The following is a 21,794-nucleotide window of genomic DNA, read 5'->3' on the forward strand; positions in this document are numbered from 1 at the left end:
AGCTGTTTGAGTACTCTACCCCTCAATTCCCCTTCCGGTATGTACAATGTCCCTTTGTAATACAACGCCCCATTCCTTTCTTCAAACCCCCCTGTGTTCTCCCTGGCTCTCCTGAGCCCTCTGAGCTTATCTTGGGCGTATTCATCGTTCTCTGTCCCTTCTACCAGTTCCCTTTGCCCCACCAATGCTGCTCCACAAACCCAGTGGTCCTCTGGGATAATATGCCTTTCCTCGGGCGCTCCCTCCCCCTCCATATACTCTGGCTTTCGGGAGAGAGCGTCCGCCCTGATGTTCTCTGGTCCCGGTACATAGCGAATCTCAAAATGGAATTTGGAGAACTCCTGTGCCCATCTCACTTGTCTCTGGTTCAGTACTCGGGCCGTTCTCCAATATTCCAGATTTTTGTGGTCCGTGCACACCTGCACCTTGTGCTGCACTCCAATCAGCAGGTGTCGCCACCGTCGAAAAGCTTCATGAATGGCGAGCAGTTCCCGGTCGTACACTGTGTAGTTCCTTTCGGATTTATTCAACTTCCGCGAGAAGAAGGCACACGGTCTCCAGTCCAACTCATCTTTTCCCGGCTGGAGAAGCACCGCCCCTACCGCTCGATCAGATGCATCCGTCTCTACCCTCATTGGCTTCTGTAGATCTACGTGCAAGAGCTGCTCCTCCGACGCAAACACTTTCTTTAGCTGTTCAAACGCTCGCTGCACCTCTTCCGTCCAGGCGAATTTCTTCTTACTACTGAGACAATCGGTGATGGGCGCCATTAAGTGGGCAAAGTTTTTGATGAACTTCCGATAGAAGTTTCCAAACCCCAGGAATCTCTGCACGTCCTTCCTGGTTCTGGGTGTCTTCCATTCCAGTACCGCTTGGACTTTACTGGGATCCATGGCCAATCCCTTGTCTGACAAACCGTACCCCAGGAACTCCACCTCTCTGGTATGGAACTGGCACTTCTCCAGTTTTACCCACAGCTGGTTTGCTTGCAGCCTGCTTAGGACCTCCCGGACATCTCGGACATGCTGCTCCTCGTCCTCTGAGTTCACTAACACATCGTCTAAGAAGGCCACACAGTTCTTTTAGAGCAGAGGTCCCAGGACGTGATGCATGAAGGACTGGAAGCAGGCTGAGCCCGCCTGTAATCCGAAAGCATTACGAGATACTCAAAGGCCCCCAAGGGGGTGAACATGGTGGTCTTCCATTCATCCCCCTTCCTCATCCGTATCAGGTTATACGCCCCCCTCAGGTCCAGCTTGGTAAAAATCTTTTCCTTCCTCACCCTGGTCAGAATGTCGTCAATCCTGGGCATGGGAAAGGCCACTGGTTCTGACACCGAATTGACGGCCCGGAAGTCCACGACCAGCCTGGGTTTCTTCGAGTCCTTTTTGTCCACAAAAAACACTGGGCTGCCCCCCACCGCTCTTGACTCCCTGATGAACCCTCGTTTCAGGTTCTTGTCTATGAACTCCCTTAACTCCTGCATCTCCCTGTCCGACATAGCGTACAGTTTGCCCACTGGTAGCTGGGCTCCCGGGAGTAGGTTAATTTGACAGTCAAAGGGTCTATGTGGGGGCAGTCTATCTGCTTCCTTCTCGCTGAAAACATCACTCAGGTCTGCGTATTGTGGTGGTATTTCTCCCTTTTCTCCCACCACCATCCCAGCCAGACTTGCCCTAGCCAACCCCTGAGTTTCTCTTCCCTTGCAGTGTTCTAGGCAATGAGCTGACCCAAAAGAGACTGTCCGCTGGTGCCATCCCACTAGCGGGTCATGTAACGCCAGCCAGCTCATCCCTAATATGATGGGCGGCCCCGCCAGAGTGGCTACGTGAAATGCAATGACTTCCGTGTGCCTTGCCACCCTCATTGTCATGGGGACCGTTTGTTGGCTCACTTCCCCTCCCAGAAGTTCCCTCCCATCAATCGTGGTCACCTGCAAGGAATTCCTTAAGGGCAGCGTCTGTATCTGGTGCTCTGATGCAAACTCCTTACTCATGAAATTGCAGGAGCTGCCTGAGTCTAACAGGGCTTTTATCGTGAGTGGATGTCCATTGGGTAGCTCTAGCAGCACCTCTACGACTAGAGCCGCTCTTGGGGGTTCAGGCTTGGGCACGTTCACTGATCCTTGGCCTGGCTGCTGTGCCCTGTCGCTGGCAGCCAGGCGTTGGCTTTTACCTGCTCCTTAACCCCCTCCTCCTCACTCCCAACAGCTCCCACCATTCCTTGCCATCCCTTCCTTTGTGGGCACACTCTGGCAAAATGTCCTGGCTGTTGACAGAGGAAGCATTTTTGGCGCTCTTCCCCTCCTTCTTCCGCCCTTCGTGGACGTTTGAAATTCCACGCGCGCGCAGTCCCAATCTCCATTGGTTCCACTGGCGGGGAAGGTTGCTCCGGCATCTCAGGAATGCGGAAATCACTCCAACGCTCTTCTCTCCCTTCCCGCTTCTCCAGAGCCCTTGCCTCTTGGCGTGCTCCAATCGCAAGAGCCGATTTGGTCAGCTGATCCATAGACTCTGGCCGGGGCGCGCGGGAAAGTTCATCTTTCACCGCCGGGGATAGCCCTTCTTCAAACAGCATTTGAATCGGGTCCGAAGACAGGTCCCACCCCAATTTATGTATGAGCATGGTAAACTGTGTCCAATACTCTCGGACGGACTGATTCCCCTGTTTGCATGCCATTAACTGTCTGCGTACCACGCCCTGTTCAATCTGGCTGGAAAACATCAAGTCCATCGCGATAAAGAATTTCCTCAAGTCTTTTAGGGCATCATTATTCGATGCCATCAGGGGCCTCCCCCATTCTCTAGCTCCCCCCTCGAGGTGCCCAATCACAAAAGCTACTTTCGATTCCTCATCGGCAAAGTCATCAAACTGCAGGTTCAGTGCGTACTGCATTTCTGTCTTAAAGGCTTGGTAGCTTCTTGGGTCACCCCCGAATTTCTGTACCAACCCCGGTACCTTCCTTGCGATGGGGGTGGGCTTCCCCTGTGCATCCTGAGCTCTCCTCTCCTCGAGACGCGCCGTTAGCAGTGCCAGCTGGTGTTCCAACGCTCTGTTTCTCTCCTCCAGAGTTGGTCCCGCTCCAGCTCCTCCCGCTGCTCCGTCTCCAGTTGGGTTGCTCATGATGCCTCTCTTTCGCACACGCAGCGTCGAAGACTGACGGATTGCTGTGTTGGGTTAAGGGGCTGCTTGTGTGTAAATGGTTGAGTTCTCAACTCATGCAATCAGTTTCTAAACTCTCCCAGTCCGCGGAGCCATGGATGCATGGCTACCTCAATCGCTGGCAGAATCCGTCAGTGGGCACTTCCGGAATTTACGCCAACATAAGAGTTCCTTAACGGAAACCCTCCTTCTGGATTCTCTGCGTGACAGTTTCCTGCGTGGAGTAGGCGTCCCCAGCGGAGGTCCTGAAACCTCTCCGCTGTTCTCACTGGAAGTATCTTGGAGCCATCCCTCCGACTGAGTTCCTGCGGGAACTCTCTCTCTCCCCCTGCTGGTTCCTTCCTCAGCATCTGAGGGTCTCCTAGCCTCCTTGAGCCCTTCCACCACCTGACTCTCCGATGGCAGTTCCCTGACAGGTGCAATTTATTCCGAACAAAAGGCTAAATTGATAGTCAATAATGTGGTGACAGAAGAATTTAAAATTGAGAAAGGGACACAACAAGGCTGCCCAATTTCCCCATTGCTCTTTATTTTGGTCCTGGAGGTTTTGCTAAATATGATTAGAAGGGACCACTTGATTCAAGGTATCCAGGTCGGAGTTAAACAATATAAACTTAAAGCTTTTGCAGATGACCTAGTATTGACATTACAGGAGCCAGTATCTAGTACTAAGAGGGCTCTAGAACTAATCCAGGAATTTGGTCAAGTGGCAGGTTTTAAATTGAATAAGTTAAAAACCGGTAACTGCTGCTCTTTTAATCCTTAAGTTACAGGAGTCAGTCTTTCAAGAGGTAGGTTATTGGCCTCCTCTAGCTATTCAGTTTCTGGGTCAGTACTCCGGAACTCTGGCGGCCTGTCATTTCCCCTTCTGTTTGCACATACACGGTTACAGTTCAAATGTCGCCCGGGGATGGGGAGTTCTGACTGCTTGCTTAGGGCATCTTATGAGATTTTCTATACAAGTTTCTGGGCTCAGAAACCTACCCCCCTACCTCCACCACTTTGATGCTTCCAAAAAACCTCACACAACTGTTTTTACACTGGATTTTTATCCAGACAAATTTCTTTCTCCTGCTTGTCACCCTACAATAAAAAAAACCTGCAGAGCAGAAAGAGACTCCGAGGGTCACCCAAGCCATCCCTCTGTAATGCAGGGAATGCCAACCAAAGCATAGTAGTAGTCGTATAATGGTAGTAATATAATAATTGAAGGAAAATTCCCATTTCTTCCTCAAACAATCTCTGCTGAAAGCCTTCATTGAACAAGAGTCCACCATCTGGATAAGTATTCCAGCAAAAGTGGATCATTTAACTTTCACCAGAATGCTATTCTTTCAGCTTGTATCACTGGTGATTACTACCTGTTCAATCTCTGCGATAGAAATTTCAAGGTTGGGGGTGTTCCAAGAAAACTCTTTGGATTCCTGACCAGGGAACGGTGAAGATATGGAGCAAATGAATTTGCCCTGGGCTGAATGAAACTTGCTGCTTGCAGTTTGCAAAGCACATTTGCAAAGCAACTTCCTCCTGAACACGTTATCATGTACAGAAAGCTGGCAAGACATTGTCATGTCTTCTGTTTCACAATTTTGGAAAACTTTGTGAGAATGATGTATCATGGTATCCTAACACCTACTAAATTAGCAAAAATGTATAGAACTGCTACAAATATTTGTTGGATATGTAAAGATAAAGAAGGCACCCTCCACCATACATGGTGACCTGCAAGATAACAAAAGCATTTTGGGAAATGATATATAATGAGTTGAAAAAAATATTTAAAATAACCTTTGTGAAAAAACCCAGAAGCGTTTTTACTAGGAATCTAAGGTGCAGAAATACCAAAGGAGCAGAAATGACTATGTATGCGACAACAGCAGCACCGATACTTTTGGCTCTGAGAAGGAAAAAAGATAAAGTCCTTACCAGAGAGGAATGGTTGATAAAAATGATGGACTACGCCAAAATGGCAAAAATGACCGGAAAGATTAGAAACCAAGAAGAATAACTTTAATAAGGAATGGGGAAAATTTGTAAGTTCCCTTGGAGAACACTGTACACAATTAAAAACATTGGCAGCATTGTAACAACACTTGTAATGTAACAACAACTATGGTAAGAATGGAATTTTAGGAAAAACTGGAGAACATTATATGATGCAGTTGAATGGAATCCATGGAATCTCAGCTCAGGGAAGTCCAAGGATTCAGAGAATCGTATATGTTTATGATTATGACTTTTATTTGAATGTGAATGTTAATTGTAAAACTGAACAATAATTTTAAAAATACAATGTGTTTAACTGAATTGCTTCTTTGATATGTATTGATCCAGCCCTGCTCTGGAGGGTAGGACTCAAATCAATGGCTTCATGTTACAAAAAAGAAGATTCAGAAATAAACATATGGAAAAACTTACTGACAGTAAGAGCTTTTTGACAGTGGAATGGTCTCCCTTGGGAGATGGGGACTCTCCTCCTTGGAGGTATTTAAGCAGAAGTTGGATGGCCATGTGTCATGGATGTCTTGAGCTGAGATTCCAGCATTGGAGGGAGTTGGACTAGATGGCCCTCAGGGTCCCTTACAACTCTACAATTCACTGGGACCCGGAGGAATGCCATGACCTGGAACCAAATGTAGACACCCACTGGGGTAAGCAGAGCATGTAGGCAGTTCGGATCATACATTTCAGAGAGTGGTTACAGTACGAATATTTCTGCTCTAAGTCGGTTTCTAAGAAGCACTGTCCTTGTCCTTCTCCACTGATGGAACTCTAACGTGGAGTCAGAAGCACTTTCCACCCACAACCCATCCCAAGAACCAGATTTACAAGGATTAAGAAGACCTGTGCCATTCAAGAAGGCCTGTAGCTTGCCCACACTACCAAATTACAGTAGCATCTGATCTATAAGATGCAAGGCCAAAATGGAGGAGGTGCAATAATAATAATCAAAATATCTTTCAAACGCGGATGTCCCGCCCCACAATGAAGTAGTAACCATAGCTGTAATTAGCACAATCTCTGTTTCTCATTGGAACATAATGAACCATGAGTCAAGCACATATGTTATGGCCACAAGTCCATATGCCAGGGATCATTGAGGGTTTTGAGGCATGATGGCATGCACTGGCTGAACACCAAGAAATGGTGGGAGGTACAATCTGGGGAATTTCCAAGGGATGAAGACTAGGAGCCCGGGAACTGATGATCAGACAGGGACAGTGTGTGGCACAGAAAAGTCCAGAAGCAGAAGCAGAGGCAGACGTAGGAGATAGGAGAGGCCAAGAGGCAGAGATGAGCCAGGCTAGTGAAGGAACCAGGGTGTCTCCCCCTCCTGCTGCAACAAGCTCCCCTCTCCCGGTGTCTCCCAGGACCAGAAGAGGGATGAAGAGGGAGGAGCAGAGAAGGGTGCATCAGTGGAGTCTTAGATAGCATGGAAAGGACCTGGGGAAGGAGGAGAGCTAAACAGCTGTGGGAAGGAGGGGACGTTCACCCTCCACAACTGCCTCATGGGGGCAAGATGTACTGAAAAGAGTTGCTGTGGCCTGGCACCTGTGAGCAGGCCTTGCTTCTTCTAATATTCTAATTATTCTAACAAGAGTTATCTTCTTCTTGTTGTTGTTGTTTAGTCATTTAGTCGTATCCAACTCTTCGTGACCCCATGGACCAGAGCACGCCAGGCACTCCTGTCTTCCATTGCCTCCCGCAGTTTGGTCAAACTCATGTTCATCTCTTCGAGAACACTGTCCAACCATCTCGTCCTCTGTCGTCCCCTTCTCCTTGTGCCCTCCATCTTTCCCAACATCAGGGTCTTTTCCAGGGAGTCTTCTCTTCTCATGAGGTGGCCAAAGTATTGGAGCCTCAGCTTCACGATCTGTCCTTCCAGTGAGCACTCAGGGCTGATTTCCTTAAGAATGGAGAGGTTTGATCTTCTGGCAGTCCATGGGACTCTCAAGAGCCTCCTCCAGCACCATAATTCAAAAGCATCAATTCTTCGGTGATCAGCCTTCTTTATGGTCCAGCTCTCGCTTCCATACATCTCTACTGGGAAAACCGTAGCTTTAACTATACGGAACGTTGTTGGCAAGGTGATGTCTCTGCTTTTTAAGAGGCTGTCTAGGTTTGTCATTGCTTTTCTCCCAAGAAGCAGGAGTCTTTTAATTTCGTGACTTCTGTCACCATCTGCGGTGATCATGGAGCCCCAAAAAGTAAAGTCTCTCACTGCCTCCATTTCTTCCCCTTCTATTTGCCAGGAGGTGATGGGCCCAGTGGCCATGATCTTCGTTTTTTTGATGTTGAGCTTCGTTTTGCACTCTCCTCTTTCACCCTCATTAAAAGGTTCTTTAATTCCTCCTCACTTTCTGCCATCAAGGTTGTGTCATCTGCCTATATGAGGTTGTTGATATTTCTTCTGGCAATCTTAATTCCGGCTTGGGATTCATCCAGCCCAGCCTTTCACATGAAGAATTCTGCATATAAGTTAAATAAGCAGGGAGACAATATACGGTAATTGGTAATTACATTTATTGTGATGATGGGTTTCAAGAGTAACTCTCACTGGCTTGAAATCAACAGGGGAGCAGAGGCCAGAGCAGGGAAACTGAGGAGAGTAGAAAAGAGGCACGTAGGTGTTTGTGTACAGCATATAGTAACAGCTAACCCATATTGCACCACGTACAAGTCTTTAAGTACATGTGGGAGGATTATAGAGAGCATAATCTCACTTAAGAGTAGACATGATGAAATTGCCTGACATGACTAATTTAGTTTCCTTAATTCCAATGAGTGTACTGTGAGCATGATCCTACATAAATAAGCCCCAAAGATCCCAAATTTTGTTGCAGGACTTGCTGCTTCTGTCACTCGTGTCAATGAATCACAATAGGTTCAGAATCCCCCAAGTGGATCAGGATGTGTATTCCTCATCAGCAGAAGCGTGTAGAAACCTTTTTGAAATTATGATTTAATCAGAGACATACGTTACAGCTTAATTGCCAGGAATTAAAAGAATAATATCAGCACCAATCATTCTGTGTAACTTCAAAGAGCAAGAAGGCATGGCAGGAGGCCTGAGGAGCAAGTGCAGAATGTTAATGAGAGATAAAGCACTGATTATGGCATCTCTAAGAAGCACAAAACACTGCTTCTCTCAGCAAGCTCTTCCAACATCTTTTGGGCATGGACTCATGTAGCAAAGGACTCCTCCAGAAAACTTTTTGATTATGCATTCATCCTGATTTGTGCTCATAATAATTTCAAGGTGGTTACATTCAACTCCATTTTCAATACTATTTATGCCTGCATAGATTTTTGAGGTGGTCATACAGTTTCATTTCCATTCTATCACATCCTTTAACTTTCTACTGAAAACTACATATGCACAGACTTCTTTTTGTCGCACTTTTGCAATAGATATAGTTTCCCCAGACAGCAATAATGTGGGAGTGTTCAGGAAGCATTACAGAAGAACTAACAAAGCAGAATATTCTTGTCAAGAATATGGTGCAGAATTCACCCTCAATAAAAATCCTGCCTGGTGGAACCAGTAGAAGTAGTAACTGGTTGACATTACACATTCTATCCTTAAAAACGGTGTGGGGGAAATTGGCTGAATTGGGTTTCTTTGCTGAAACTTTTCAGCATACTGACTAAAACAAATAAATAAATAACCAAAATAAAAACAAAGAAAGGAAAAGATAGAGAGAGAGAAATGCCAAGCCCTCTCTCAAAGGTAGGTCTTAACTCTTGTCTCCCACAGAAGGGAGTGGACCCTCCCAGCTCTCACCTGGGTGCTTCCCTTTCTTCCCCCACCCTCCCACCCTGCCTCTCACACAGGGTCTTTCACTGGCCAGATATCAACTTCATGCGTGTATTCAAAATATTCTAAATGTTCATTCCAGTATGATATAGCCATTTCCGAACTTGAGAGGAGAGGGGGTTGCGGGCCACCCCCTCCCACACACGTGGGGGCTGGCCTTTTGCCCCCACGAGAACAAGGGAATCCCTGGTTGTGCCTGCGACCCTGCCCGCCAATCGGTGGGGTTGGGAGGCTGGTCAAAATATGAAGCTCGCCTATGCTCTGCTGCTTATTCCATAGCCTTCTTTGGTGCCCTTCGAATAGGGGAGTTAGTCTGTGAGGGAGGGGTTGCCCACTGCCAGAGGGGCATCCTCTTAAGTGATCTGACCCTATCTAGGACGGACCTAATCATTCAAGTACGGAGCTCTAAGACGGACCAACAGGGTAGGGGGGCCCTCCTTTGGTTACCAGCCGCACAAGGTAGTGGACCCTGCCCGGTTAGGGATACGAGGCGTTTCCTCTACTTAAGACCCAATAGCCCCGGCCCTTTCTTAATTCACGCGGATGGATCGCTTTTGACCAGACACCAATTTACGCGGGTGATGCGCATGGCTTTGGCAGCATGCAGGCTGCCCGCGGCTGAATTTGTGGCTCACTCCTTTCGGATTGGGGCAGCTACCACTGCAGTACACCTCAGGCTATCTACGGAGAGGATAAAGGACTTGGGGCGGTGGAAATCTAATGCATACAAAGCTTATGTGAGAAAGAATCTATGACTAGCGGTTGGGCTCCTGACCTTGGTTTTTCTGTCTATTTGCTTTTCAGAATACATGAGGGTGCGCATTTGGTTGGTGGGCCACAGCATTGTGCATTGGGCCAAGAATCGAGCCACGAGTACCGGGTTGGGGCAAAACTTGAACTTACCTGCAAATGTTGAGCTGGCATGGATAGCGCAAAGAGGGATGCGCTGGAGCAAATTCAAGCCAGCCGTGATGGCGAGAGCCACCTCTGAGGGCCCACCTGATGCCCTGGTTATCCAGTTGGGGGGAAACGACCTAGCATACTGCAAAGCTATTGACTTGAGATGGAACATTTTTGACGATTTTGCTGATCTGATGGCGGTTTATCCAAACATTACTATCTTGTGGTCCTCGTTGCTGGAGAGGAGGACATGGAGGGATTGTTTGAGCCCGGTTGGAATCAATAAAGCAAGAAAGGTCTTGGAGCGGGCTGTGGCACGTAGAGTGGTGGCTCTGGGTGGGTGCGTCATAGGCCACCCAGGCATCCAGTACAGCAACGAGGCCCTCTACAGATGGGATGGCGTGCATCTGTCAGATGCTGGAAACGATATTTGGTTGGGGGACATCATAGCAGGGATTAGGAGTTGGTTACAGGTTTGAAGGTACTGGCGGCAAGCTTTGCTCGATTGGCGGTTAGGCATTGGCAGGGGTAATTTTTATGCAAATGAAGGGGGAGAAGGAAGCGCCATCATCTTCCCCCAATGAAAAGGGTAGTCTGGTAGAGGACTCCGGGGGGCGTGGCCTTGTCCAAAACCTAGGGAGGTAAGGGCTCCGGCACACCCCTGAGCAGTGACACCCGTGGGATCCTAGTTGGCATACTTCAACAGGACTCCCACGGCTTGTGGATAACCCTTCCCGGTCTCCATGCCGGGTAGTCGATAGGAGCCAATGCCTAAGGCCAATACCTTTCAATTCCTGCAATCAATAAAGTTGTGGCCTTTTTATGCCCATTAACCTTAAATAATGTGTCCGGTGTCTTCATTTCACATGGGGGGAGGGGACTTGCCACGAAACCAATTGTATTCCGCGATAATATCCAGCTGTTCCTTGTTCTGCTAGGTGATATTTTTCCCCATCTTCGGCCCCAGACATTGCTATGAGTCAAGAATAGTCTTCCTCCAATCCAGGATGATGACTTTATCTCTCCCCCCCCCCAAAAAAATTCCAACCTTTCCTCCATGTTTGAAAACAATAAATCCTTCATTTTTATTTAAACAGGAAACTCTCCACTGTAGTCATTTATTTTAAAAAATCCGTAGTTATTTACTTGTTGTATATTCATTATTTTACACCTGTGTTTATATCTTGTGATCCCATTTCCTGTAGGGAAATTTATCAAGAGAAAAAGAAAAGCACTTCCATTTCTACTACTTCCATTCTTTTCCCAATAGCGTCACCAGAAGCTTGATAGGTTTTTCCTCTAAATTGCCTCCAAATTATACCCAGAATCCTTTCTGCATCATCTTGTAATTCTCTGCTTTAGAGAGACTAAGCAGCTCTTACATGCAAAGGCATGAACTTCAGAAACATTGTTTGTTCTGAGATGGCAACTTTTCCCATTGATTTCTGTAAGTATTTATTTTCACTGATTTTTCGTAGGTATTTTATTTTCAAATGGTCACACCTGGAGGCAACAAAGACAGTTTGGTGTAGTTACTATGTGGAAGTTGGGGTTGGGGAAGAAAGGCATGGAGCACCAAGTAGCAGAGGAGGCCCATCAGCTTGTGGAAGTTTTGCATGTTTGCACGTTCAAAGGGTATGTGATGAGGGGTGATGGTGCTGAACTGGCGTATGAAGATATATTTGTGTACTACCTCTGTCCATTTTAGAAAGGAATGTGGTATGTTTTTCTTGGTTCCTAATGGAGATCCCAGAAATTTCTCTTGGCCACCATGAACTCCCACTCTCAGCATGAACAGGAGCAGCTGAACAAACATAGGTATAACTTTATTTTGCAGGACAACCACTTGACCCCTCCATGCCCATCGCTAATTCAGTCTCCAACGTGATATGTCTTGTGGCTTTTGGGCAGTGGTTTGCTCTTTAAGATGAACGGTTCCAGAAGCTGATGGAAGCCATGGATTTTGTCATAAAAAAATTAAGCAGCTTTTGGCATATCGTGAGTAGTTGTTTTCATTTCTCCTAAGCCAAACAGGTCCCCCTGAATACCACAAATCAGGGCCTTAATACCACAAATCAATATTTTGGAATTTAGTATGATAGAGGATAGAGGGTTGAGCAGTGGCAATGATGATGGTGCCTATAGTGAGGCCCCTGCAGCCAAAACCTTGGCTGGAATTTTTTTTAATGAAAGAGAGACTTGCAACTTAAGCACTGTCCCTACTGCTAAGGAAAGCCGCTCCCTCCTGTATGACCCAACTAAACTCTTTTTCCAAACTTAAGTTCAGTTCTCCACATTTCTACATCCCTTCCGGATCTTTTTAAAAAAAGGACTCATGAAACTTCATCAGCATTTTAGTGCTAATTTCTCCTAATGCACACACACGTGAGCAATTTTGCCCGAAGCAAGGCCTGTGCGTTATTTTCACTACTGTATGCATTTTTAGGCACACATGAGCATATTATTTGCATTTCCATTTTTGTACGCATCACTTGACTGGGAAACTACAGACAACTTTATATCAGTGTTCTAGGCACATTTGAAACAAGGAATTTCATTAGTGTGAGCAGTTTCTGACTTCTGGGCACAGTTCTAAGCCTAAAATTTCCGATTAAAACTGCAGAGTGGAAGGAAAGGAGGACCTTTTTCTGCCTCCTCACTTCCAGCCACTCTTTGAAGACTGGAGAAGAGACTGTCTTAAGAATATTAGGGGGTCAGGTAGGGCAAGCATGGCTTTGTTTTTTACAGTAATCAGATGAGGACTAGGCCATGTGAAAAATGAATATAAGATTTTAGCTGCAGTTCATTCATTTTCAGCTTTGTATTCTTGTTATTAAAAAGGCACGCCTAAACATTCCGTTGCACCACCCATAATCTAGGTTTAAGGTGCCATTTAGCTCAGAGCTTTCATATCTCAGTTTCTAACACTGCTTTATATCAGTCCAACTTTAATTTTCTAACTCCTTATGTATTCAGAAAATGTAATTGATCTTTAATGAGAAAACAAGGAAGGAGAAAAAACATCCTTCTTCAAGGTTTAGTTTTTTGTGATGAAAGATCAGAATTACCGGTACTTGACTGACAAACTGGAAGATTTAATAAATACAATTAAAAAAAATAAAAATGAAGAAGTGTACATTTTGAATGATGGCTGTCTTTCCATTTGTGTATTAGGCAAATTTGCTTTTAAATGTGAACTTACTTGAATTCCCCAAACACCCACCTACCATAAAAGGCCACTAACTTGTTCCAGGAGGGGTCCCCTGATTGTGCCCAGTTTTGGAATGATGCCTGGGAGCTGGGAAAATATTTTGAGAGATAGTTTTCTTTCACATTTTCAGCTAGGGATAATTCACAGAATCCAATCATTGTGAGATTCCAGAAAAGCGATAGACACCTTCCTTCTTCTTAGTGAGAAACTAATATGCTAGCCCTGAAGAATAATGCAGATCATGTTTTTTAAAGTGCTAATCCAAAGCACAAACGGTGTGACCAAGCTTCCTCATCGTAATGGCAGCATTTCTGCTATCTTTCCTTTAGCTTTGTGAAATTCTCCCATGGCTCATGAAACATCTCCCAGGGCCCCACAAGAAGGCCTTGTCCTGCATGGAGATGGTGCTTTCATTAGCAAAGGAGGAGATAGAGAAGCATAAGGAGAATCAGTCTCTGCATGATCCACAAGATCTCATTGATTTCTCTCTACTTCAGATGGAGAAAGTAAGTATCAGCTTTGAAGCTGAATACTGCTCATCCAAGGAATAATTACATTCCCTGTTATAAGTGAATACTAATCTCTTGCCTGGAAACCATCATCTTTTTTCCTGAATCTCAGTTGAAAATGGCATTGAGTTCCCCCCAAATATTTCTCATAGTCAATTTAGTTGCTAAAGTGGGTTGACATCCATCCATAAGCATCTATAGAAATGGCTAGGAAATGTGAGCTTAAAGGACTGGAAACTTAAGTGTGTTAAGGGGTCTTGCTTTGGAGCATTTTTTGGATTGATGTTCATCCGACATTCAAATGTGGACTGAAAAAACAGAAAATCCTAAACAAAATGCTCGTAAACTAGAGTATGACTTCAAATTCCTGTCTCATCCATCTTCACATACTAGAAAGGCCAAAATATATTTTCATCCTTCCCTCTTTGAACAATGCTTATCATGATGACAAACGAATGTTTAAATATGTTTAGTGTTAAGTACCATATTTCACCATAATTGTCACATTTTTATGCCAATTATTCTTTTCAAAAAAAGGGGGGTGCGACGATTATTTGGTGAAAAACCAAGGAATGACCCTTAATCAAGGAAACAGTGTTTATGAAGAAACATAATTATGTTTATAATGCTTATTACTTATTACTAACTGTTTTTGTGTGATTAGGATACACAGAATGCGTGTGAACAGGCACACAAAGGATAATAGGTGGTCCAAACTGGGGCAAGGCATTCTCATGCACGCTTACAATGCCCTGTGACCATTATGTGGTGAATGCCTTTGGAGTGATTTTAAGGCTTGAAAAAAGGAACTCGACTATTATATGGTGGTGACCATTAGGCAGTGAAATATGTAGCACACATTTTGAATATCTGCTGCCAGAGTTTCCATTGGATCCCTCTCTTCATGCCAGTATTGTGTTATTATGCCAACCCACAGATCCTAAAATCTAGCACCAGCAGCTACCGCTGTAAATACAGGAAAGTGTGTGTGGGTTTCTTATCATAACCAGCTATGAAGCAGAGGGCCGGTCCACCCACAAGGCAGGCTGTGAGAGCTGCCTTGGGCAGTGGAATGCCAACAGGAGGCATCTCTGGTGGTGTGCTGCCTAGCCATCTGAAGAATTAGACGAGCGACTCCTTTCCTCATGACTATGAGAAAACATTTAAAGGGCTGTCCAGAACAAAGGTTCTCTATTACTGTTGCACTCAACAGGAAATGGGTTACCTAGGAGCGAAGAACTAGGGGCTGAGGTCCCTTCAGTGCCCCTCTAAAATATGGATTGCAACTAGCAAGTGCTCTGTGGAAGTAGTGCACTGTGATTTGATTCAACTGCAGGTAGAAGTTTGTTGGCTTTTGCAATTGTAATGCATTTACTATCCTGGCCCTCATTGCTGGATTAATAAGAGCTTCAACTCAGAGTTCTTTCTGAAGGCTTTGACACCTACATCAGATTGGTACCTTCCCAAGGCACAGGTTACAAGGAGTAGCAATTCCATGAGAGGGAAAGATACCCATATTAAATACCAGATGACTCTTGGGGTACTGGAAGTAGATCACAGTCTCTTGGGAGTTCAATGTGCCTGATATAAAGCACACTTCGTCACATCTGCGTGACACATATCAAAATGATTATAGCATTTGATTGTACTAGTGTTTGATTGTATCACATTCCAAGGCTACCTACAAATGGTGTCACACCCCTTGTTGCTCCCCTTGTTGCTTATTGGTTTTAATAACTGAGCATATAAAAACAGAGAATACTGCTGATGTCTTTGATGAAAGCAAAAACTCCTTAGAGAAAGAGAGTTGAACCTGACCAGGCAACCTAGAAAGAATTAAGGAGAAAGAGACAGCAAGAAAAGGATGGAGATACGGGCACTTTTGATTGCTCTGCTGGTGGCTCTTCTGATTCTGCACTACCTGAAACAGCTCTGGTCACGCAGGCATTATCCTCCAGGACTTCTCCAGCTTCCTCTCATTGGAGCCACATGGAGGTTTGGATTCAAGATTGATGAAAATACTCTCATTCAGGTACTTATTGCTTAGTAATAACTCAGTCTGATGCCAGCAATTGTTTTATCTATTTCCCCCAACAATTGTGATATTTCAGCTTCAACGATGGCATGGGTTAAAATGGTAAATGCCATAGGCCTCCGTTGTCAGAAGCTGTAAGCAATACAAAAAATAGTAATAATGTAAATAGTATTATTAATAATATTGAAAAGCACAAAACCATATAAAAGTTGAAAATGCGCATTAAAAACTACAGATCAAAAATATTTATTGTATACTGTTAAACTGAGGAAGGAGGAGAGAACACCCTCAAAAGAAGAATGCTTTATGAAAATCTTGGAATATGCAGAGATGGCAAAAATTGATAAAAGATACAAATTTAGAATCTTTTAAAGAAGATTGGAAAACCTTTCCGGTCTATATAAAAAGTTATTTCCCATATGCAATGACCACAGCGGGGTTTAAAGTGTAAGAAAACAGCAGAATATATTAAGAAACATGTTGGAGAGGATGAAATTATAGAATCATAGAATCATAGAGTTGGAAGAGACCACAAGGGCCATCGAGTCCAACCCCCTGCCAAGCAGGAAACACCATCAGAGCACTCCTGACATATGGTTGTCAAGCCTCTGCTTAAAGACCTTCAAAGAAGGAGACTCCACCACACTCCTTGGCAGCAAATTCCACTGTCGAACAGCTCTTACTGTCAGGAAGTTCTTCCTAATGTTTAGGTGGAATCTTCTTTCTTGTAGTTTAGATCCATTGCTCCGTGTCCGCTTCTCTGGAGCAGCAGAAAACAACCTTTCTCCCTCCTCTATGTGACATCCTTTTATATATTTGAACATGGCTATCATATCACCCCTTAACCTCCTCTTCTCCAGGCTAAACATGCCCAGCTCCCTTAGCCGTTCCTCATAAGGCATCGTTAGATAAGATGAATTAGATAAGATGGAACTTTAAAATGCAATCGTATGTAATTCGAGTTATAAACATTGATATTGGGTGAGTGGGAAATCACTTGTTTTGTTGAATTGGAATATAGTGGTACCTCGGGTTAAGTACCTAATTCGTTCCGGAGGTCCATTCTTAACCTGAAACAGTTCTTAACCTGAAGCACCACTTTAGCTAATGGGGCCTCCTGCTGCTGCTGCGCCGCCAGAGCATGATTTCTGTTCTCATCCTGAAGCAAAGTTCTTAACCCGAGGTACTATTTCTAGGTTAGCAGAGTCTGTAACCTGAAGTGTGTGTAACCCGAGGTACCACTGTATAATTGAGTAACAAATGTAACTTTCTATATGGAAAATTTATATGTTCCAATTCTTTGTTAATTGGAATATTATTATTATTATTATTAACCACCCAATAACAGCCCCCCGTCACAAAAAAGAACCACATTTTAAAAGGGCATAGGGTGTCAATGAAATCAACCAAAGGCCTAGTTAAAAAGGAAGGTTTTGCCAGGTGAACTTCCCTGGCGAGAGCATTCCACAGACGGGGAGTCACTGCAGAGCAGGTCCATTCTTGTGTTGCCACCCTCTGGACCTCTTATGGAGGAGGAACACAAGGAAGGGCCTCAGAAGATGATTTCAGGGTCTGGGTAAGATCATATTGAAAGAGGCGGTCCTTGAGGTATTGTGGTCCTGAGCCATTTAAGGCTTTCTAGGTCAAAACCAGCACTTTGAATTGGGTCCAGAAACTAATTGGTAGCTGGTGCAGCCGGACCAGGAGCGATGTAATATGCTCTTGTTCCAGTGAGCAACCTGGCCGCTGAGTTCTGCACTAGCTGAAGTTTCCGAACTGTCTTCAGAGGCAGCCCTAGGTACAACACATTGCAAGTAATCTTACCTTGAGGTTACCAAGGTTAAGAAATGTAACTTTCTATATGAAAAAAGAATAAAATATTATTACAGAAAAAAGACAGACCTCAGCATTCATTCACAGCAGCCTCTCAACAGGCACTAACCTCCATGCCCTATTCACTCTTTTTCACTCAAACCAGAAGCACTTATAAAAAACAAATTATAAACTAAAATACCAAAATCTTCTTAAAGGATCTCTACGGTAAACTAGGGTTGCCATTTTTTAGGAAATTTTTGAGCTTTTTCCATTGGGTTGCCATACATCTGGGTGTTCCCTGACGTTTTGCCGATTCCTGTCAGGACATGTCAGGAATTTTCCCTATGTATGGCAAGCCTACAGTAAGTGCTAGTCTCCAGGTAATACTCTCTCCAAGATTACAAGGCCAGTGCTGTGAAATCAGCTTCAGAGAGTCATTTAGAAAGCACCAACTGCAGCTGTGAAACTAATGGCACTTGGAAAGGAAGTCTTGCTACCACTTACAAATTGACCCATAGAAAATACAACAACGTTTTATGTTGCCTTGTGTTTTCTCCTGATTTCACATAGCTACCCATGCTGCCATTATCCTACTTTGTATGGTTTTGTGCTTTTCAGTATTAATCGGAATCTTGCCCCTTTATACTAGTTTTAATGTCTTATGTGTGTCGTTCATAGCTGCTGGTTGAAGGGCACTCATCTCCAAAACAGATTGTGTAACACAAGAAGCTGAATTAATAAAACAGCTTATTACAGTATGTTCTTGATCTTGTCTTCCTTTTGTTCTATTGCATTTTGCGACATGGCCTAGAACAGGTACGTCCAACTTTCAAGAGACTGAGATCTTGTGCCTCTACCGCCGTTTGCAGGTTTCTCTTACGCACAGCAACCCAGGTCATGTGGGCGGGGAGGGGGGGTTGCAGTGATTTTTAGGAAGTCACTAGCTTGCACCAGGCGTCCTACTGGGAAGATCCAGTTTTCTGAGTGCATGTTCTGGAAGTTGGGCAATAGGGGCAGTACAGGATTCCTTTTGGTGTACCGACCTCCCCGCTGCACCATTCCCTGTCTGAGCTACTTCAGGTCATGGCGGATTTTCTCCTGGAGACACCTAGTTTGGTTGTCCTAGGGGATTTTAACATCCATGCCAACACGACATTACAAGGGGCTGCTCGGGACTTCGTGGAAAGCATGGCCTCCATGGGGCTGTCCCTGAATAAGTTTGGCCCAACTCATAATCAGGGACATGCCTTAGACCTGGTGTTCACCTCTAGTGACGTGGGTGCTCTGACACTAAGTAAAAGTGAAACAAAAGAAGTGCCATGGTCGGATCACTTCCTGGTGCAACTGGACTTCTCCGCGACCCTTCCCCTCTGCAGGGAGGTGGGACCAATTCGGATGGTCCGCCCCCGCCACTTAATGGATCCAAATGGTTTCCAGAGAGTGGTAGAGGATGCTTTATCCCATGTTGATGGCCTTTCAGCTGATTCCCTGGTGGCCCGCTGGAATGCGGAGTTAACCAGGGCTATCGACTGTCTGGCTCCGAAGCGCCCTCTCCGATTGCATGGAGCCCGGACAGCTCCGTGGTTTTCTTTGGAGCTGAGGGCGATGAAACAATCGCTGAGACGGCTAGAGCGTCGGTGGCAAAAAACTCACTCCGAATCTGACCGGACACAGGTTAGAGCTCAACGTCAAGCCTACCAAGTGGCGATAGCGACGGCGAAGAAGACTTTCTTCACCGCCTCTATTGCATCTGCAGAAAATAGTAGCAGGAGACTTTTTCAGGTGGTTCGTAATTTAACAGAACCACCTTTACCACCGGGGCTTTGTAAAGACCCCAAGATCTCCTGCAACGATTTTGCAAAGTTTTTTGCAGATAAAATCACTCATATTCGGAAGGAGCTAGACACCACCGTGGGAGCAGGGCTGGGGCGGGAGAGTGCTAGAGCTCTGTCTGGTCAAGTTGCATGGAATCAATTTCAATCCATTACCCCCGAGGATGTGGACAGGCTGCTTGGACGCGTGAAACCAACCACCTGTCTCCTGGATCCTTGCCCATCCTGGCTAATAAAAGCAAGCCAGGAAGGGCTGGGCGATGGGCTCTGCGGGGTGGTGAATGCTTCCCTCTGTGAGGGAACATTCCCAGATCCGCTGAAAGAGGCGGTCATTAAACCGCTTCTTAAAAAACAATCTTTAGACCCGGCCAGTATGGCCAACTATCGCCCAGTCTCAAATCTTCCATTCTTGGGCAAGGTGATTGAGCGCATGGTTGCTGAACAACTCCAGGCACGCCTTCCACTTGGGATTCAGGCCTCATCATGGGATTAAAACTGCCTTGGTCGCACTGGTTGATGATCTCCGGCGAGCTAGGGAGAAAGGTGAGAGTTGTTTCCTAGTTCTGCTGGATCTCTCAGCGGCCTTTGATACAATCGACCATAACATCCTTCTGGACCGTCTAGAGGGGCTGGGAGCTGGGGGCACTGTTATACAGTGGTTTCGCTCCTTCCTCCTGGGCCGTGTTCAGAAAGTGGTGGTGGGGGATGAGTGTTCAGACCCCTGGGCCCTCACTTGTGGGGTGCCTCAGGGTTCCATCCTCTCCCCCATGCTTTTTAACATCTATATGAAGCCACTGGGAGAGATCATCAGGGGGTTTGGACTGGGTGTCCATCAATATGCAGATGATACCCAGCTCTACCTCTCTTTCAAATCAGAACCAGTGAAGGCGGTGAAGGTCCTGTGTGAGTGCCTGGAGGCGGTTGGAGGATGGATGGCAGCTAAGGCGGTTGGAGGATGGATGGCAGCTAATGGATTGAGGTTGAATCCTGACAAGACAGAAGTACTGTTTTTGGGGGACAGGGGGCGGGCTGGTGTGGAGGACTCCCTGGTCCTGAATAGGGTAACTGTGCCCCTGAAGGACCAGGTGCGCAGCCTGGGAGTCATTTTGGACTCACAGCTGTCCATGGAGGCACAGGTCAATTCTGTATCCAGGGCAGCTGTCTACCAACTCCACCTGGTACGCAGGCTGAGACCCTACCTGCCTGCGGACTGTCTCGCCAGAGTGGTGCATGCTCTAGTTATCTCCCACTTGGACTACTGCAATGCACTCTACGTGGGGCTACCTTTGAAGGTGACTCGGAAACTACAACTAATCCAGAATGTGGCAGCTAGACTGGTGACTGGGGGCGGCCGCCGAGACCACATAACACCAGTCTTGAAAGACCTACATTGGCTCCCAGTACATTTCCGAGCACAATTCAAAGTGCTGGTGTTGACCTTTAAAGCCCTAAACGGCCTCGGCCCAGTATACCTGAAGGAGCATCTCCACCCCCATCATTCTGCCCGGACGCTGAGGTCCAGCGCCGAGGGCCTTCTGGCGGTTCCCTCATTACGAGAAGCAAAGCTACAGGGAACCAGGCAGAGGGCCTTCTCGGTAGTGGCGCCCGCCCTGTGGAACGCCCTCCCATCAGATGTCAAAGCGATAAATAACTACCTGACATTCAGAAGACATCTTAAGGCAGCCCTGTTCAGGGAAGTTTTTAATCTGTGATATTTTAGTGTATTTTTGGTTTTTATGGAAGCCGCCCAGAGTGGCTGGGGAAACGCAGCCAGATGGGCGGGGTAAAAATAATAAATTATTATTATTATTATTATTGTTGTTGTTGTTGTTGTTGTTGTTGTTGTTGTTGTTGTTGTTGTTATCTACTCCCACTATAAAGAAACTGGTGGTGGTATACCAAATTTGTTGAGCTTTTTTAGGGAGCCAAAGTTCTTGAGCTTTCAGGGGGTTTAGGGACCCCCAAGATCTACCACAGACACAGCACAATCTACTAGTAGATCCCGATCTACCTGTTGGACATCCCTGGTCTAGAATACTGTGTACTTCTAGCAGACAGAAGGGCAACAAGTTCAATTGGCAATGAAGCAGGAGCACATCAGCCTTTCTCAGCAGCAGCTCACGTGCAACTAGAGAAGACGAGACAAACAGAACAGGCACCTTTCCATTGCCTCCTCCGCAAGCATTAACTCTTTGTCAGACCCTCCAGATGTTTTGGAGTACAATGCCCATCTGCCCAACCACCGTGGCCAATAGTCAGGGATGGTGGGAGTGTTAGTTCAAAAGCATCTGGTGGGCTACAGGTTCCACATCCCTGCACACACAAAGATTGTGGCAAGATCATTTTCTGGCAATGACTTGTGCATTTTCTTGTCTGTCGCAGGAGGGCTGGTTACTATGAAGTGTCTCTGCTGCTCTGATCCTAGGCAGAGGCAACACGGCTCAGAGGGAGTAAAACAAATGGGTTGGAATTATGGGAGGGAGGGAGGGAGGGAGGGGAGGAGGAGGAGGAG

At 45.8% G+C, this 21,794-nt stretch overlaps 1 protein-coding gene across 5 annotated transcripts in view; it reads left to right on the forward strand.

Annotated features, from left to right (window-relative positions):
• Window positions 1–21,794, forward strand: part of LOC309342211 (cytochrome P450 2J2-like) — a 57,655-nt gene that overhangs the window by 18,219 nt on the left and 17,642 nt on the right. For 2 of the 5 annotated variants that reach the window (XM_081862605.1, XM_081862609.1), the window contains exon 1: window positions 15,333–15,632. The exons of 2 other annotated variants lie outside the window; for them this stretch is intronic. In XM_081862605.1, coding sequence (XP_081718731.1) covers window positions 15,465–15,632 — 168 coding nt within the window. In that variant the 5' untranslated portion in view covers window positions 15,333–15,464. Of the gene's footprint in view, window positions 1–13,420; window positions 13,598–15,332; window positions 15,633–21,794 lie in introns of those variants that run through there. One more of the 5 variants, XM_081862606.1, reaches the window with a different exon arrangement.

The sequence above is a fragment of the Podarcis erhardii genome (assembly GCF_964252035.2).
Source record: "Podarcis erhardii genome assembly, chromosome: 5".
NCBI classification, from domain to species: domain Eukaryota; kingdom Metazoa; phylum Chordata; class Lepidosauria; order Squamata; family Lacertidae; genus Podarcis; species Podarcis erhardii.